This window comes from Nipponia nippon, unplaced genomic scaffold (assembly GCF_047370975.1).
Source record: "Nipponia nippon isolate SJK-2023a ecotype South Korea unplaced genomic scaffold, ASM4737097v1 scaffold_10, whole genome shotgun sequence".
Taxonomy (NCBI): domain Eukaryota; kingdom Metazoa; phylum Chordata; class Aves; order Pelecaniformes; family Threskiornithidae; genus Nipponia; species Nipponia nippon.
This window is the reverse complement of record NW_028262291.1, coordinates 28,077,133-28,093,870: the sequence shown is the minus strand read 5'-3', so window position 1 is coordinate 28,093,870 and position 16,738 is coordinate 28,077,133. Positions and strand designations below refer to the sequence as shown.

General features: G+C 61.6%; 1 protein-coding gene across 4 annotated transcripts in view; it reads left to right on the top strand.

Moving 5' to 3' along the window:
- Window positions 1–16,738, top strand: part of DGKZ (diacylglycerol kinase zeta) — a 53,077-nt gene that overhangs the window by 2,095 nt on the left and 34,244 nt on the right. Inside the window, exons 1-2 of one of the 4 annotated variants that reach the window (XM_087746177.1) lie at window positions 4,898–5,129; window positions 13,816–13,914. The exons of 1 other annotated variant lie outside the window; for it this stretch is intronic. In XM_087746177.1, the coding sequence (XP_087602303.1) occupies window positions 5,071–5,129; window positions 13,816–13,914 (158 nt within the window). In that variant the 5' untranslated portion in view covers window positions 4,898–5,070. Of the gene's footprint in view, window positions 1–4,897; window positions 5,130–6,319; window positions 6,511–13,815; window positions 13,915–16,738 lie in introns of those variants that run through there. 2 more of the 4 variants (XM_087746175.1, XM_087746178.1) reach the window with 2 other exon arrangements.

Genomic DNA, 16,738 nt, shown 5'->3' with positions numbered 1-16,738 from the left:
TCCCTGAGGCAGCCCTGCACCCCTGAGCCTCGCCATGAGCTGGGGCAACGCACTGCCCTCCTGGCCCTGGGTCGGTACCCGGGGCTGCTTACCGAGGCGCCGGGCAGAGCTGGGAGGGTCTCTGCCCTGACACCACCAAGGATGAGGAATTACCGTGCCAAGCAGAGGGGCAGAGCAGGATTTTCTCCTCTTAGCTGTCTTCCTGCAGATGTGCAGGACGCATTTTGCGAATGGATTAGCCAGCTGCAATTATCCAGTCTCCCCAGGGGAGGAAGGGACCATACTGCAACCTAATTTCATCAGCCTGAATTTGCTCCAGAATTGTCTAAGGTTGCTGGGGATTGTTTACATCCTGCTCGTCCTACCCCAGCCGCCCCAGGCAGGCGGCTCCGCTGACGCGCTCCAGCCCGTGCCGCCCTTCTGCAAGGCGCCTCTGTCCTCCTCAGCCCTCACAAGAGGTCTCTTTGCAAGAGGCTTTGCTCCATCCAACACAGGCTTCGCAGAAGAGAGGAGTCTGGTGGGGTAGGAGGGGATGACACAGCTACCTGCGGGCCAGCGGTGAGGGAGGAGGTGATGTTTGGGACGAGCTGCTTCCTCCACCCTCCATTTCGGGCAGCCAAGCAAAGGGAAGGGGAAGTGGGAGAGAAGGATGTCTGGGGGTGGAAATATGCGTGTGCTGTCCTGCGATGCCCAGGCAGGGTTGGGTCTGGCTGCTCCCTGGAGCAGGTCAGGCAGTGATGGAGCTATTGCCCAGAGCTGGGCTAACCTTTCATCAGATGCCCCTCCTGCAGCATGAGAAGCCCTGGGGGGGTGTGCTGACACAAATCCCCTCATCGTGCTGCCTGGCTCTGGAGGCACTTACTGAACCCCGGTACAGAGTTTGGAGGACCTCCTCCGTGGGCTGTGGGTATCACAGGTGTCCTCAATGTCAAGCAAAGGTTGGAGGCCCCAGTCCTCCTGCTGCCAACCTGCCTGTTCCTGCTGGGACCCATTAGTCATCACAAGGGGCAGGTGGCATGAGCTGCTATATAAAGGTTTTGAAATAAGCAGAAATGATATTAAGCCCATGGAAATAAAGTTCCTTCCATAAATAGCTGCCGTGGTGTATGGAGGTGCCTTGGGCGGGTGGAAGAGAGCTCAGCGCTCAGGTTATATTTAGGGCTTTGAGTAGCAGTTTCGTGCCAAGCTTATTAATGATGCTGGCTTATGCACCAGATTTACACATTCTGGGACAATTTTCCCAGTAGGGAGGTGCTTCTGCAATGCCAGAAGGACCCTGTGCTCTCTGTCACCACAGCAAACCCTGAGCGAGTGCCAGGGCTTTGTGCCTCTCCCCCCAGAGACTAGCTTTGGCCAAAGGGAGTCCGAAGTCAGCTCCTGCTAGCTTTGGGTGTCTCCAAGGTTTTGCGGTGGGGCAGGAGCATCTCTAGCTCCCTGAGTGGGGCAGCTCCAGTGGCAATAAGGTGAGCTAGAGGCTGGGGGAGCTTTGCTCTAGGAAAAACCCCATGACCTGGAGCCGAGGAGGCCTGGGAAAGGTGCTGGCTGGCCGCAGCAGCACCCTGCAGCCTCTCCGGCAGGGCTGGGGACCTGTGCAGTTCTGGGCTCTCTCTCATCTTTGACACTGTCTCAGTTGCTTTCGGGGTGACGCTTGCAGCATCCTTTGTCTCTGCCACTGTTCCCAGCAACTCAGCCCACGGGGGTGTTTACCCAGAGAGGAAACCACAACTGCACAAAAGCTCGCTGCACGGGCTCCCCACAGGCTACATCTATGGGGTGAGGGACGTGCTGGGTGTCAGACCAGTCCCCTTCTGCTCTCAGCCACCTCCGGAGGCAGCGCCCAGCACAGCCCACGCACCATAGGTCTCCTCACAGGCATCTTGCGGCACCCAGAAGAGGGGTCCCTGTGGCCCACTGTGCCCCCCTCCTGGTGTTAGCCCCCACGGAGCAAAGCGGGGTGTCCCCCTGCCAGCTCCCGTCCCTGCTAGCAAGATGCAGGACACCTTGGCTGCTCGGCACGGTCCCCGGCTGGCAGATAGGATGGAGCTAAAGCATCTCACAGGCTGTTCTGTGCCGGGGAGCTAAATATAACCCAGAGAGCGAGTGGAGGGGGCTGCTTTGTAATGTAAATAGCAAGGGAGCTTGGTCACAGGCACAGGCAGGGCAGAGGGGAGAGCTGGCAGGGCCTGCTGGGGAGAGGGGGGTAGGAACCCTGCGGCAGGGGGAAGCTGGTTGCAGCTCTCTGCCGTCTTCTCTTCCTTCTGCCTTCAGATCTGGCTGGGGTCTGGGTTTTTGTGAAGTCCCAGGGCAGAGGGTGTGCAGCCCCTCCGTCCCAGCTGGGCAGGGCAGGGGCTGGGGAGGAAGGAAAGGAGAGCCTCCAGCTGCAGGGAGAGAGGGACAGCGAGAGGTCTCCTTCCTCTGAGTCCTGCCTGCTAGCCTTTTAATCATGTTAGCCCAGCTGTGCAGAGCAGCGTAATCAAATTCCCATTCATTCCCAGCAAGCCGAGCACGTTCCGCTCTGACAGTGGTATCCGTCTGCGTCCCTCTGTGTAGCTGGGGAAAGGAGATGGCTGGTACCCCCTGGCACGGCTGGAGGGAAGCTCACAGCGCTGGGAAGTCCTAATGAGCGGGTGGCTCCTCACAGACTTTGGTGGGGGGATGACAAGCAGGTGTCTCACCATCCGCTGCCCTGGCCCTCTCCGGAGCCAGAGACAAGCTCTGCTTGCTGGGCATAGCGCTTGTGAGAGCTCCCAGGTGCCGTGGCAGTCCCACCGCTGGTGGCTGGCCCCGTTGCCAGGCATGGGCTTGGGCAGGCACAGGGGCGGGATGGGTTTGGAATCAGCATCATGCAGTGCTGGTGTGTTTTCACTCCATGGCTCTCATCCTGGTTGCTCCTAGGTGCAAGGCAGTGGTAAACTGGGGACTGGGCTGTGTGTAACAAGAGATGGAGACATCCCAAGAAGCAGTTTTGGAGAACCTGGGAGGCTGTGGGTACAGCCTGGCTGTGCAGGGACATGACTGCAGCAGTGCCGGGCAGGGCAGCATAACGCAGCCCCAAGCCCCCATCTTAAACCAGACACGGTCCCTGGTTTAAGCCGATCCAAGACCATGCTGCTGCCAGAGGGAATGCTCCTGTCCTCCCTCCTGCTGATGTTTTTCCATGTCAGGTGGGCCAGGCCTGCTCCTTAAGGCAGCCAAAGACACCAAAGACACCATTAGCCTTCCCTGGTTGTCCCCACAGCCACAGCCGCAGCCTTAGCCTTGTGTGTGTGGGGATGGGGGGGGGGGGGGGGGGAGCGTGGGATGGGGACCCCCAAGAGCAGGCCAGCAGGGAGGCTGTGTCAGGGGCAACGCGAAACTGCGCTGGCACACTCCTGGGTGGGGAGAGCTGGGATCCCTGAACAGAAATTGCCATCCCGGCCTTGGCTGTCCCCTCCCTTATCTGATCCCAGCTCACAATAAATCCCATGGGCAAGTATCCTGCCAGGTACAGGCAAAGCAGGCGGTTTAACCCTTTCCTTACCTGCACTGCACTCACTAGCACAGAGAGACAGGGGCGTGCTGGATCACAAAACCACCCAGCACCATGACCCCCATCCTTCTCCGGTGCTGCCTGCAGAGAAGTTGGCGCCAGCAGAGCCATCCCCTCTGGTCTCCTGACCAAGAACAGCCAGAACTGGGCTTTCTATGGGATCCCCCATGGTGTTCCACCAAGCCCGAGGGACAGAACTGTGGAAGGACATATGGACACAGCACAGAGAGCAGGGTGAAGGTCCCAGGGAAGGGCATGTTACTCCTCCGGCAGCCTCACCAAGCCTGGGTGCTCCTAGGCAAGAGGACTTGACATCAAAGCCACGGGACAGCACGAAACGTGAAAGGGAAATGTCTGCAGGCAGGGAGCAAATGCGACCAACCCATCATGACATGCAAAGCAGCGGGGATGACAAACCATTTCGGTGATAACAAAATCTCTCCCCTCCCCATCTCTGAGCTGGAGTTAGGCATCCAGGACCTTCCTTTTCCTCCCTCTACACAGTAGTTAGTGCAGTGCATTGTGTTCGGTTTCAGAGCTCGCCTGATGAGATCAAGGTCTGCTGATGTTCTGTTTTTTTTCCTTTTGATGGTGGAGTCTAAAGTAAGACCATGTGCCTCTTCAGAAATGCCATCCGTGCAGGCTGCAGGGGCTGGCTCTGCTCGCTTGCTTTTCTCTGGCCGCACAGAAGCCATCCACGGAGCCCCTCGCTGATCTGAAGGTCTGCTGGAGCCAGAGCAGACCAGGCAGTGCCTGGTTGTGAAGCACTGGGGACAGGCTGAGCCTGCAGGCTCCTGCTGTGCCCTGCAGACCCACAGAGGGGGACAGATAACAAATGTCAGTCTGTCTCTCTGCTCTTTGGAGGCTGGCCCAGAGCCTCCCAGATGCTTGTGCTTCCCACAGCCCCCGTATCTGTATTACCCAGGTGTTTTTTTGACAAACCGTGGTGCAGGGCGAGCAGACACTTATGGCTGGGGGGCCGTTTCGAGACCGCACAGCAGGGACGCATACAGCTGGGGGGTTGCAAGTGCTGCAGTACCATGTGGGTAAGGATGCATATGGCACAGGGTGGGCTACAGGAGGACAACCCTGCTGCCATGGCCCCGTGTGCACGGTGGTGCTGGGGCAGCTTTGGGAGAGGGGGCTGTCTTGAGCCCGGGGGCTTCTGAAGAGCTGCCTGGCAAGAGAGGTGAGGCTCCTCGGCGCACAGCCCGGCGCGCCAGGGCGTGCTCCTGCTTGCCGAGGGCGCACACGAGGCTTCTCCGGAGAGGGCCTGGCAGGGGAGGTGGCCCCACGCCGTGGGCTGCTGGGGAAGAGTGCGGCGCAGCCCGCTGCGATGACAGCCGCCCTCGCACTTCCAGGAAGTGCAGAGAGGAACCAGGTGGAGGGTGCAAACAAAGCTGGGGCCCTGGGCGGGCGGCCGGGCGGCGGAGCACTGCCAGGGACCTGCCCTCAGGATGACTCCGGAAAGCAGCTGCCGGGGGACGGAGAGCGAGAGTGAACCCCGGGCCAGCTGAGCGCATCAGCTCGTGCTGCGGCAGATGTGGCGGCATCGCTCCTGGGATGTTCCCCAGAGCCCTCCGGGGGACGTAGACACGAGGTACCCACCGAGCCGGGCTCTGCCGCCTTCCTCTTGCCCTCGGTGGGCCGAGGTGCTGTGGCTGGTGCTGACAGCCCACGCTTCGGGGGGTGGGGGAAAGGCTTCCCGTGCTTTCCCGGTGCCTCGCCAGCAATCCCCTCCTCTTCTCCCCATGCCAGTGCCGGTGTTGCGCAGCACAACCTCCCCGGCGGGGATGTTGGGAGTGCCGCGCGGGCGCTCTCGACGCTGAGCCTGCGAGTGCACGGGGTCAGCGGGGCTTTGCCTGCCCTGTAGAGTTCCTCCTGTAGCTGGTTCCCTCCTGGGAACGCTTGGTGCTGGAGGTGATGAGTGGGACCTGCCCCGAGGGGCTTACGGGGCTTACCTGCGGCCACGCCGGGCTGGCAGCGGGGACCCTGCCCGGGCAGCCCCTGCAGCCCTGGCTTTCAGCCTGGCTTGGCACCCCTGGGGGAGCGGGGGAAAGTAGACATCACGGCCAGCTCATTTTCCATGCAAAAGAGGGCTGCCCATCGCTCCTGCCAGGCGGGGAGAGCGCTTCCTTGCTGAAGGCAGCCCCAGCAGTGCCAGCCATGCGGAGCAGGCCAGCCCCTGCCCTCCGAGCCCGCCGGCCGCCCAGCCGGGGGTCCCCCGGGAGATGGGGAGGAGAAGCGGGGCGGGCGGCTCGCCGGGCTGGGTAAAACGCGGGCAGGGAGCCACGGCGTCCGCCCCAGCAGCAAAGCCGGCGGTGGCTCCCGGTCCCCGGAGAGGGCGGCGGCGGCGGCGGCGGCGGCGGCGGGGCTGTTGGCTCCGTCCTCCCCCGTCCGGCGGTGAACAATGGGAGGCGGAGGAGGAGGAGAAGGAGGAGGCGGGGGGAGGCTCCGCTTCTGCCGCCGAGCCTCTTCCCGAGCGCGGGGCGGCGGCGGGGCGGGCGCTCCGCTTCCTGAGCCGGCAGCGCCGGGGGCCGGGCACGCTGCCGCCGCGGGGCGCCCCCGGCCCCGCTCCCCGCTCCCCGCTCCCCGCGCAGCCCGGGCGGCGGCAGGGGGCGCTGGCGGCTCGGCGCGGCCTCCGGCACCGCCGGTGCGCGGCCGCACTTCCTGCCCGCCCGCCGGCCCCGGCGGGGCGGGGGCCCCGGCCGCACCGCCCCCCGCCCGCCCCCCGTCCCCTCCCCTGGCGCGGGGCGGCGGTAGCGGCGGCGCCGAGCCCCGAGCCCGGCCATGGAGGCGGCGCGGCCCCCGCCGGCCGGCGGCTCGCCCTCCGCCTCCTCCTCCTCCTCCTCCGCCGCCACCGCCGCCTCCTCCTCCGGGGCGTCGGGCGGCGCCGAGCCCGAGCGGGGGCCGCCGCCGCCTCCGCTGGGCCGCCGGCACAGCAACAAGCGCTTCACCGGCCTCAAGCTGTTCGGGCGCAGGTGAGCAGCGGGCGGGCGGGCGGCAGCGGGACGGCGGGCGCCGCCGGCCGGGCAGGCTCTGGGCAGCGGCGGGGGTGGCCGGAGGAGGCTGGTGCCCCGGGGCAGGGGCTGGCCACGGGCGGCGGGAGCATCCTGAAGGGAGGCTGCGGGGCCGCTGCCTCGCCTCCGCCCGAGGGGAGCCTCCCGCCGCCGGGCGGCTGTCGGCGGCCGCCGCATCCCGACCCCGGCGCATCAGGCCCCGCCGAGGGGGCTGACCCCGGGCATAAAGTCAGCAACCGGCTGAGCGCAGCCGCCGAGGGATGCGGGACGTGGTGTGGGGATGGCGGGGATGCGTTGCCGTTTTCCCCCTTTCGAGCTCTTGACACGAGCGGTGGGAAGTTGGGAAGCGTCACCCTCGCTGCGCCCGCTCTCCTCCCCGGAGAAGTCAGAGCCTCGTCTCTGGAGGATTTGTTTCCACCTGCCTCCATCCCCGCAAACCCATCCCGTGCTTCGGCTGCGAGACGGGCTGCCCTGCAGCACCGGGGCGATGGCTGTGCCAGCCCTGTGCTGCCTGGAAGCTGGGATTCCAGCTTCACTCGCTTCCTCCCCAGAGTCAGCCGGGCTCCTTGCGCATCCCGCAGCCTCGCTGTTGGCCTCCCGAGATTTGGGGGATTCTTGGCCTGCGTAAGCAGAGGGGTTCCCCTGCCATCCGGAGGTGTGTAAAAACATTGATTGACTGAGGTCTGAAGGGACCTCTGGAGGTCACCTGGTCCACCTGCCGCCTCGAAGCAGGGCCGAATTTGATCAGGCTGCGAATGTTGAGTTTTGAGTGTCACCAGGGTGGAGACTGCACAGCCTCCCTGGGCACCTGCTCCCGTGCTTCATCCTCCAGGGATTTTTTTTCCCCGATACCTATCCAGTGTTTCCCTTGCTGCACCTCTGGGCAGCGTCTGGCTCAGTCCTCTCTGTACCCTCCCATCAGGTAGCTGAAGGTGGTAATAATATTCCCCCTTAACCTTCTCTTCTGCAGGCCGAACCACCCCCGTTACCTCAGCCTCTCCTTGTGTCTGATAGCTCCTACCCCCAACCATCTTGGTAGCCCTCTGCTGAACTTCCTACGGCTCGTCAGCATTTTTGGTGTACGGGGGGGCCGAAGCACGATGCAGTGCCCCTGGGTGGTGTCACAGGTGCTGGATGGGGCGGAAAGGCCCCGATTTCAACCTCCACAACCAAGCTGGAGCTGGGAGTGGAGGGCTTGCGAGGTCACCCCACCATGGAGCGGTGCTCTCCTCTGCTCTGGTTTCAGAGCTGGTGGCAGTGTCTGGCTGGAGCTCCTGGCAGTCTCTGGCCTGTCCCCAATACCGCATGGAATCTCCCTCTGGCTCCCAGGGGTTCAGGCTGCTGTTCCTGCAAAGTATATCAGAGCCTACACCGAGGGGAAGTTCTCCACGTGTGAACAACCTTCTGCAGCGTGGACACCTGTGGGGGAGGCAAAGTGGGATGCGCAGGAGGCAACGAGCTGGGGGGGGGCCAGCATGCCCACTGGGACGGCTGGAAATGCCCGTTGGGTTGTTTGGTGCATGGATGCTTCTCACTCTTCTTCTGCTGACGGTGGACCCGGTTTCCTCCGGCTCGGGGTGATGAGTTGCAGCACCCAGAGCTGCAGGGGAGTGAGGAGAGATTCCCACAGGCCTCCAGGAAGGAAGGGATTCCCACGCACGCCCGTGGGAGGTGGGCTCAGCGGGAAGCTGTGCAGGATAATTGGCTGCATGCTGCCAAATTCGTGCCCACCTGAGCATCAGAGCCGAGGGTGACATGAAGTTCCACCTCCTCCGAGGGAACTGCGGGGGAAGGCTTCGCTGCACTTTCTTTTGGCAAGCAGTACAGCCAGCCCCTACCCCCCAAATGCTTTCCAACAGTCATTGCTGAGGAAATTTGCACTGCCTTTGATTCTGGGCTTTAGCCAGAGCTCATGTGGCTGTGAAGCAGGTCTAGAGGAAACTGAGGCAATGAGCAGGAGCTTGCCCGCTGGCAGTCTGTGGAGTGCCGTGGCTTCGAGGAAAGAGGTCTCCCGAGGTGAGCACATGCTGCCGGGCTTTGCCTGCAGCAATGCCGGCAGACATGGCCACGGCCAGGCAAGTGATGGGTCCACAAAATAAGAGAGCCTACCTTGTCCCCAGGGCAGGTGAGCCCCGAGGGGATTTGAAGAAAAAGAGGCGCAAGCCCCCGAGCTCTGGCCTCTGGCAGTATGTTAGTCCCCTGTGTTTTGCAAGCGGGCTTATTTCTGTATCTTGTAATTGCCTTACAGGAGGGTGGAGTAATTGGCTCCAGAGCTGACGGAGACAAGTGTACAATACGTGCATCCGGGCCACGGATGGGTAATTCTTTTAATTGGGCTGATAAAGAGATTGGGGCTGATCAGATAATAGGTGGTTAGGATTAAATTTCCTTCCTAGGTGGCCCATTTCTTGTGCTGTGAGTGAACAGCATGGTTTCCCCTTTCCAGGGGGGACTTGGGGAGGGAGCGTGAGTGCTGGGGACGAAGCCCCTGTCTTACTTTCCCCCATGCTGGAGAGGCAGTGTGCTGAAATGGGTCTTCCCTGTGGGTTTTAGGGTCTTTAGCACATCCCCCTTCAGAGGAGGTACATGTGATGGCCGGGTCTGCTGCGGCAGCATAAGCAGGGAGCATAGCCGCCATCAGGACGGTCAGTGGGTGGTTGCCCTGCAGAGAGCATGGGATCAAGTTTTCGGCTGTGGTCCTTTGGCAGGCCCAGCGCTGGAGCCTGCACGTGAGCCCAGGGGCGCCTGCCATTGCCCCAGGGAAGGTCTGTGGGTGGCATGGTGTGTGGGTAAACGGCACTCGAGAAACTGAGCCGAGCACCCGCCTACGTCTCTCTGGGATGTTGCTTGTCACCATCTTTCTTGCAGCTTGACGCTCACGCCCATGCGAAAGCTGGGGGAGATGTGCTGGTGGGACGGTCGCCCAGGCTTCCTCATCCCCGCTGTGCGGGGGGGTACCGCCGCATCCCCTCAAACCTGCTGGCCCTTGGCCAGTGAGCAGGTCCAGCCAGGGCACGGGGCCTTGGGCTTGCTTTCCCCTAGCACGGGTGCGGTAGCGGGGCCGTGCAGTGGGGTAAGCCCCAGGCGCCCTGGCAGACAGTGGTGAGGAGCCTGAAGTTTGCGATCTGTATGCTGGCAGGCTGAGAGCAGCGCTTACCTCGGGACAGGCTTTTTCACAATGTGCCGTGCTGCCAGCTAGCTGTTGAGCAATACTCCTCCTCCTCCATGCGTGCAGCTTTTTCATGCCTCTCTCTCTGAAACCTTCTACCTTCTGCTCCCCATCCAGCTCACAGTGGTATTAGCTGGTCCCGGGCCAGCGACACCCGTGGGCGTCCCCAGCTGTCCCCTGCAGCGACACCTGGGCTTGTTTGCAGGGCAGGTGGGATGTGCCGGGAGAGCTGTTCCCGCTGCTGTGTTTGCTCTGTGCTCTCTGCTCCGGGCCTGACCTCCCGTGGGGCAGTTCGGGGACTTTTGATCTTGCCAGGGGAAAAAAAAAAAAAAGCACTGGGCATGCTGAGCAGCCGTGCCTGTTGCCTGCCAACGCAGCTTCCCGGTGGGGCTGTTGGGATGAGGCAGGGAAGGATCAGAGTGCGGGGGTCCCAGCTGCTCCTGGAGGCTGGGGCCCTCCCTAGCATGGTCCCTGCCTGCCGCCTGCCTCATCACTCCAGCCCCGGGCACCCGCGACGGCTCCGCTGCCCTCCTGAGATCAGAGCAGGGGCTGCCGCAGCACTGTGTGCCCGTGCTGGAGAAGGTGGCAGGACCTCTAATCTGCTTAGGAGTTGGAGCATCCCTTCCAGGAAACCCTGTAATCTCCTCAAGGGGCAGAGAGGAGGGAGGACAATGAACCTCTTCCCTCCTTTGAACAAAAACAATGGGAAGAGATGGGGCAGCGGAGGGTAGAGGGGCACTGGCAGCAGGCACAGGTCTTTGAAAGGAGACAGTGTTGAGAGGGGAGAGGCAGAGCCACAGATGTTGCAAGGGGGGAGACTTTGGGGACTGTTTGATTGCATGGGTCCTCTTGGGGACTAAGAGCAGATGCTCGTAGGGCACAGCCAGCCCTCTGGGATGGGGGGGATGCTCTCGTGGAAGGCAACCTGAGCTCCGGCAGGCGGTGGGGGGTGCAGTGTAGGATTTCCTTCTCTCATCATGGTGTCATGCCTGGGGAGCAGTCTCCCCAGAGACTTGGCAAAGCCTCTAAATATAACTTCCAGTTCTGCTCTCGGTGGAGCTCTGGTTTCTTTTTCCCAGGTGACTCCCTGAGCTGAAGCTCCTGAGTTAGCTTTCAGCCACACGTTCACTTGCTTGCTGGCTTCCGTAAGCGGGTGCTGACTTTGAGATGCTGAGCTCAGGAGCAGAGCTAGGGCTGCAGGCTGAGGCTTGGGCTCCTTGACCCTTGAGCCCATAAACCATCCTTCTTGGAAGAGACAGGGACTGGTAGGAGGTGACTTGCTTCTGCTGGAGACTCTTAGAGGTAGGGACTCTGGTGCAGGACGTACTCAGGGACATGGACAAGGCGTGGAAATAGGGGAAACCTGTCCTGCTGGTTCTTGAGCTGGCACCAGGCTCTGAGGGAATAAGTGTTTCTGTCTTTGCGATCCCGAGGCCGGGAACTTTCCCTGGGCCAGCTCTCCAGTATTACAAAAGTAATACCCCGTGTTTCTGTTGCAACTTGCAGGCCCGGCAGCAGCTGCAGTCTCTCTTTGGGAGCTGGGAGGCTTTCTTCTCCTCCCCATCAGGACGTCGGGTGGAGGGTGAAGCTCTGCCAAGGCAAGCGATGAGACTGCACTGGCCAGGCCAGTGCCTGGGGGGATGGAGTCCTCTGGTCCATGCACAGGGACCCAGCCCTGTTCCCCTCCTGCCTGTGGTTTAGGGGTTGATGCCTGGGGGTGTTAACTTTGTAGTTAACCCTGAGCTCTGCCCCCAGGGGAAACTTCCTCATGGCACCAGGGACTAACTGAGAGGACTTCTTCCCAGTCCCTGCCGTCCCAGACAGTAGGAGTTAATGGGCCTCCTGCCTCAGCTCTGCCTGCCAGGCAGGTTGTGCTGTCTGGGTTAGGCTGCCAGTTCCAGTTTCTACCTGCAGCTGTTCCTCCTGTGCCTGGGAACAGCCTGCCCAAGCTTTGCCCATCTCACGGCCCCAGTGGTTCAGGGACTGGGGAAATGAGCTAAGCATCCCCTGTCTCAGAGGAGCTGGGTGGGAGCTGGGGACCTGTCTCTGGGGGACTGGGGGATGCTGCCCAAGATGCGGGTGCAGGGCGGTGCGTACGTGGCACTGGTGTGGGAAGCCCCTCTCTGGGGGCAGACAGAGGTCTGGCCAGAGGCAGTCCCACCTTCGGCTGCCGCTGTGTCCTCCATGTGCCCTGAGTCAGTGGGAGATGCCTTCAGCGCGCCTTGCAGGCTGCTGCCGGCAGGCATGGCTGAGCTGCTGCCGCTCCCCTGACATCACCGCAGGATGCCGGCTCGCGGCAGGCTCTAGCTGCACCACAGCCTGGTCCCAGCCTCATGGCAGGGCTCCCAGCCAGAGAGGCGTGAAAATCCCACCCCGGACCAGCAGGGAAAAGCTCGATGTTCACCCCTTCCCTGGCTCCACTTACCCCATCTCCCTTCCCCTCCTTGCCAGCTGCAGCTCGGCTCTCTGCGGGGCGGGAGCAGCCTTGCTCCGAAACACACGCTGTGGCTTTGCAGAAAGTCACGTGGCCCTGCTGGCTGGCTGTCCCAGGAAGTCAGGGGAGCTAATGAAGAGGCTCGTTGCAGAGGGTTTTCCCCTCGTTTTGGCGCAGCTCGGCTCCCACAGGAAACGTGGGTGCCGGAACAGCCCGTCCCTCGCTTACCGTTGGCAGCCCAGGTGCGGAGCCGGGGGACTCCTTCCTGCCTGCTCCCCCCGGGCTGGGGGGGTCCCACCTCCTCTCTGGGGCAGGGCTCACCGGCGGGATGAGGATGGAGAGTCATGGGGCAGAAGTACCTAAGACAGCTCAGAGCCTCCTCCCCAGCTCCCAGCATCCAGGCACGGCCTGTAGCCAGCCCAGAGAGGGAGCAGGGGGCCGTGCAGTTGGCCACGTGCTGGCCCCTCCGTGTGAAAGTTCCCTCAATCAGATTATCTGTATCTCGTCCTGCCTGGCCGCCCTGGCCAGGAGCTGCTTGGATCCAGTGCTAAGCCTCTTACCGTCCAAGCCCGAGGTCACCACACAAGGGGACATGGCGTGGGGCACTCTGGTGGCAAGCACCCAGCAGCTGCTGCCACTGACATGTGGCGGGGGGGATGTTTCCTGCAGGGATTTTGCACCCGTTGGAGGCCGGCAGATGGCAGGATTAAGAGGCAGCAGGGTTCCTGTCCTGTGAAAGCTGCCAGGGTGCACAGTCGGAGGCACCCCACTCCCCAGCCTGGCTCCCCGCTGGGCTACAGGTTGGCCTGGGGCCAGGAGATGCTCCGGCAGAGGCTGCTGGCAAGGACCCCCCTCCTGGGCTCGAACAGCGGCGCTCCCCGCCCACGAGTTTTCTTGTCGTTTGAATGATGGAGGAAGCAGATGTGGGGGTGGGTGTTGGAGGGGTCCAAAGAAAGGTGCTCCCCCTCTGCGCTGGGTCACCGAGAGCTTTGCTCCCTGGCCCCTGGCTGGTGGTGGGTTGGGGCTCCCAGGGCTTGGTGCCCGTCCGCAGGGACTGGCAGGTTGGGAGCAGGCGAGCTGCCCTGCCCTGCCGAAACAATGCTCCTCCGTGCAAGGCTTGGCGAGTGCTTTCATGATTTATTTGGAATTCAAATCCATGCCCAGACCCAGCGGTCAAGGTGAAGGCTGCCAGGAGCCAGGCCGGTGCAGGGGAGGAGGGAGGGAAGCAGGGTTCCCTCTCTGTGCCAGCCTGGCCCCGGTCCCTGAGCCATACACACCATGGAGGTGCAGGGCCTGGGCACCCTTAGGCTCCTGCAGCCGGCTGGGTCGGTCTGGAAATGACTCTGGACTGGGCTGGGTTAGTATCCCAGAAGCCAGAGTGTGGTGCTTTGCTGACTGGCTCCGAAGGGAGAAATGGCCTTGCTGACCTCAGCTCCATGGGCATGTTGCCTGTGTTGACCTCCACGGCTGACAGCAGGGGCGGTGGCACGGGTGCCATTGCGGCCCCTGGGGTCTGCAAACACCAAGGCTGTGGGGAGAGTGTGCCGGGTAGAGGGATGGCACCGGGGCAGCAAAGCCATGGAGGGGAAGGACGGTGCTGTGTGCCGGGTGGCCACGTGTGTTCATGGGGAGGACTTGCTGACCACTCTCTTTGTGTCCCTAGACTCCACCTGCCCCACAAAGGTGTCTTCCCTTGTCTCCAGGGCAGCCAGCCCGGCCGATGGGGATCCAGGAGGATAAAGCACCGGCCAGCGGTGTATAAGTATGTGGTATTTTTATTGCCTTGCACAGGCTGTGCAGTCCCAGCAGCTGCCGCAACATTTCTGCTCAAGAGCTCTCCTCCCTCCCACTCACGTCTCACCCCACGTCACCCTCTTGTGCCTGCACTAACCAAGGCCGCCAAAAGCCAGGCTGCCTGCCTGCTGCCTGTGTCACTAACCTTGTTCTAGAGGGCAGCTCACTGCTGGACTTTCATCGTCTAACACGGCAGCCCCCATTTTGCTGGTGTTTGGGGTGTTGAGGTCTTCCTCCTCCATGTCCTAGCCATTGTGGGCATGAGGGCCGTAGCACCTAGACCCTGTGCGTGCAGAGCGCTTTGAAGGCCTAAGCTGACAATGCTGAGAGGGTGTTTTAGCCAAATGGCTGAAGCAGCCTGAAGTTCAGTAGGGCTGGGGCTGCCAGACATGGTGGGAAACCAGAGCCTGGGAGGCAGTCACGTTGCTGGGATGTAGTTGCTGTGTGGGAGCCAATACCTAGGCTGGCCATGGTGTTGGGGGCTCGTGAGTGCTCCCGAGGAGATGTGGAGGTAGGGACAAGTCCCAGGCCGCATTCCCGGACTACCTATGCCATGGTCTTTGTGGAGCAGCACATCAGCCGGGTCAAGATTTGGCTCTGCTTGTGTGAGTGCCACGCAGGAGTGCCGCGGTGGAAGACCCCCACTGAGGACTGCTGCTTCCTGGTTTCTGCTAAATGGTTTCTCTGGGTATCACCCTGTCTGCATGGCATCTCGCGCCTTTCTGAATTTCCCGCTTGGTCTCCAGCTTGCCCGACCTTGTAGACATGAAAGTCTTGTGTCTCAGTGCTGTTTGGGAGTCCCGTAGTTGGAGGTATTAGGGGCAAGAGGCAGCGTGGCTGGTTAGTGCTCCGCAGAGGGGAGGCGGATGGGGTTTGGAGAGGCCCAAAGTGCCGTGGGTTGAACACCAGAGGGCACGGTCGCTCTTTGAAGCTCTTCGGCGCTCTGCTGTGCAGCTCTGGCCCTTTCCCTGGGGCTTGCTTCAGCTGGGTGTTGCAGCATGTCCCCTCTGCAGGGTCGCTGGCCTTGCCTCCTTGCTCCTGGTTTTGCTTTCCTCTCCTCTGCAAGGGAGCGCTTTGCAAAGCGTCTGCGTGGAGCTTTTTTTGCACTGCTGTGGGTGAAGTGGCCGGTGAGCTTGCTGGCTTAAACTCATCAGCCCCTGCCACGGGCTGGCTGATGCTCAGAAGCAAACCTCCAGCCAAGGCAGCTGCAAACCAGCTCGCCTCTGCACAGGTTTGTGTGTCCTGGTAGCACTCGGAGCCGCGCAACAGCACCGCCCAACCTCTCTGCCTGGAGCCTGGGTTGCTCCCCCAGCTCCGGTGGTCTCCGGAGCACCCGGCGTCACCCTGTGGGAGGGGGAGCAGCATGAGGCAGCCCTGGGCTACCAGTGTGTGGTGAAGTGCTAGCCCGCGCTGGGAAGGGGGAGAGTGGTCTACTCTCTGCACTGGCAGCGCCTCTTCCCCTGGGATCTCCTCTCCAAAGGAAGGCAGGAGAAAAGAGCCTGTTGGTGAAGCTGCAGAGGCGGGCAGACGTGGGGATGTTGGGATGAGAGAAGAAAAGGAAGCACGTAAGAGCAGACATGCTGAGGGCATTTAGAACAAAAAGGGTGGAGGAGGAAAAAAAAATCAACTTCTCCTGCCTTCCCGTTTGTAGCAGAGGGACAAGCTGACATTTAGCAAAACCAAGAAGTGATAGGTTTAACATTGCTAAAAGGAGTTACTTTAATTTTGACATGAGGTGGGGGAGAAAAAGACTTGGTAGCTTGCTGCCATGAGGTGAAGAAGTGAAACCAAAGATTAGATGTGATATCAGTATCAGGGTCACAGTTAAACCAACAAATGCCTTTTGGGTGGCAAGCTGGCATGTGCTTTGCTTAGTCACGGGGTCACGATGAAGGCTTGGGACGCAGAAATAGGAGGTGTCTTTCCTGTCTTAGCCTCAGACTTTGCGGGGGGGGAGATCACTGGGGACCGGGTTTCTCAGGGATGCTGAGCAGTCCCCCCCTTGCAGACAGCTGCAGGGGCTGCCACTTGCAGTGTGGTTTCGGGTGCGTGGGACTAGGGTCTCCTCTCTTGGAAAGTCTTGCTTAGGGCTGCGTGGGGCTGGGAGCCTCTCGGCTCGGAGCAGTGGTTTCTGCTTGAACACAGCAGACTGAAGCCTGTGACATCAGCATGGGGAGCCAAATGTCACGGGGGGAAGGAGGAGAACGGCAGCAGGAAGGTTTGCCTGGCTGGCTTGAGGAGAGGGCTCTTGGGCTTCCCGCTCCCGCTGCCTCCAGGGAAAGGGATTTAGACAACCAGTGACCTGGTCTCTTGCTGGTCTGCTTGACTCGGAAGGGATTTGGGGGCAAGCTAGAATTCGCCCTGGGCATCCCTCCAGGCTGTTTCCATTTGCAAGTCTGCATCCTGCCGTGGCGGGGGCGAGGAGCAGCAGGAGGTGTCAGCAGGGTCTCTGCTGTGCCTAGAGCACGGGGGACTGGGAGAGCAGGGAGGGCATGGGGCTCCCTTGGCTGGAGGAGGGACTGGGGAGGAACCGCACATGTCTCTTACTGGGCTTCTTTGCTCTGGATGGGCAGCTAGTTATTGCACGATTTTAATTTCCTCTTTGATGAATGCACCAGGAAAACATCCTGCCGGTCCCACTAAGTGGGTCTTAATAATGATGGACTGGGGACTGTTCTGGGGGCCCTTCCTCAGCCTTTCCTCCGCAGGCCGCCTCCTCCCGTGCTCACAGCCGGCACCGCTGCTGTCCTGGGTCTGCGAGGACACGGGGACCTGCTCGGCTGCTAGTGGCA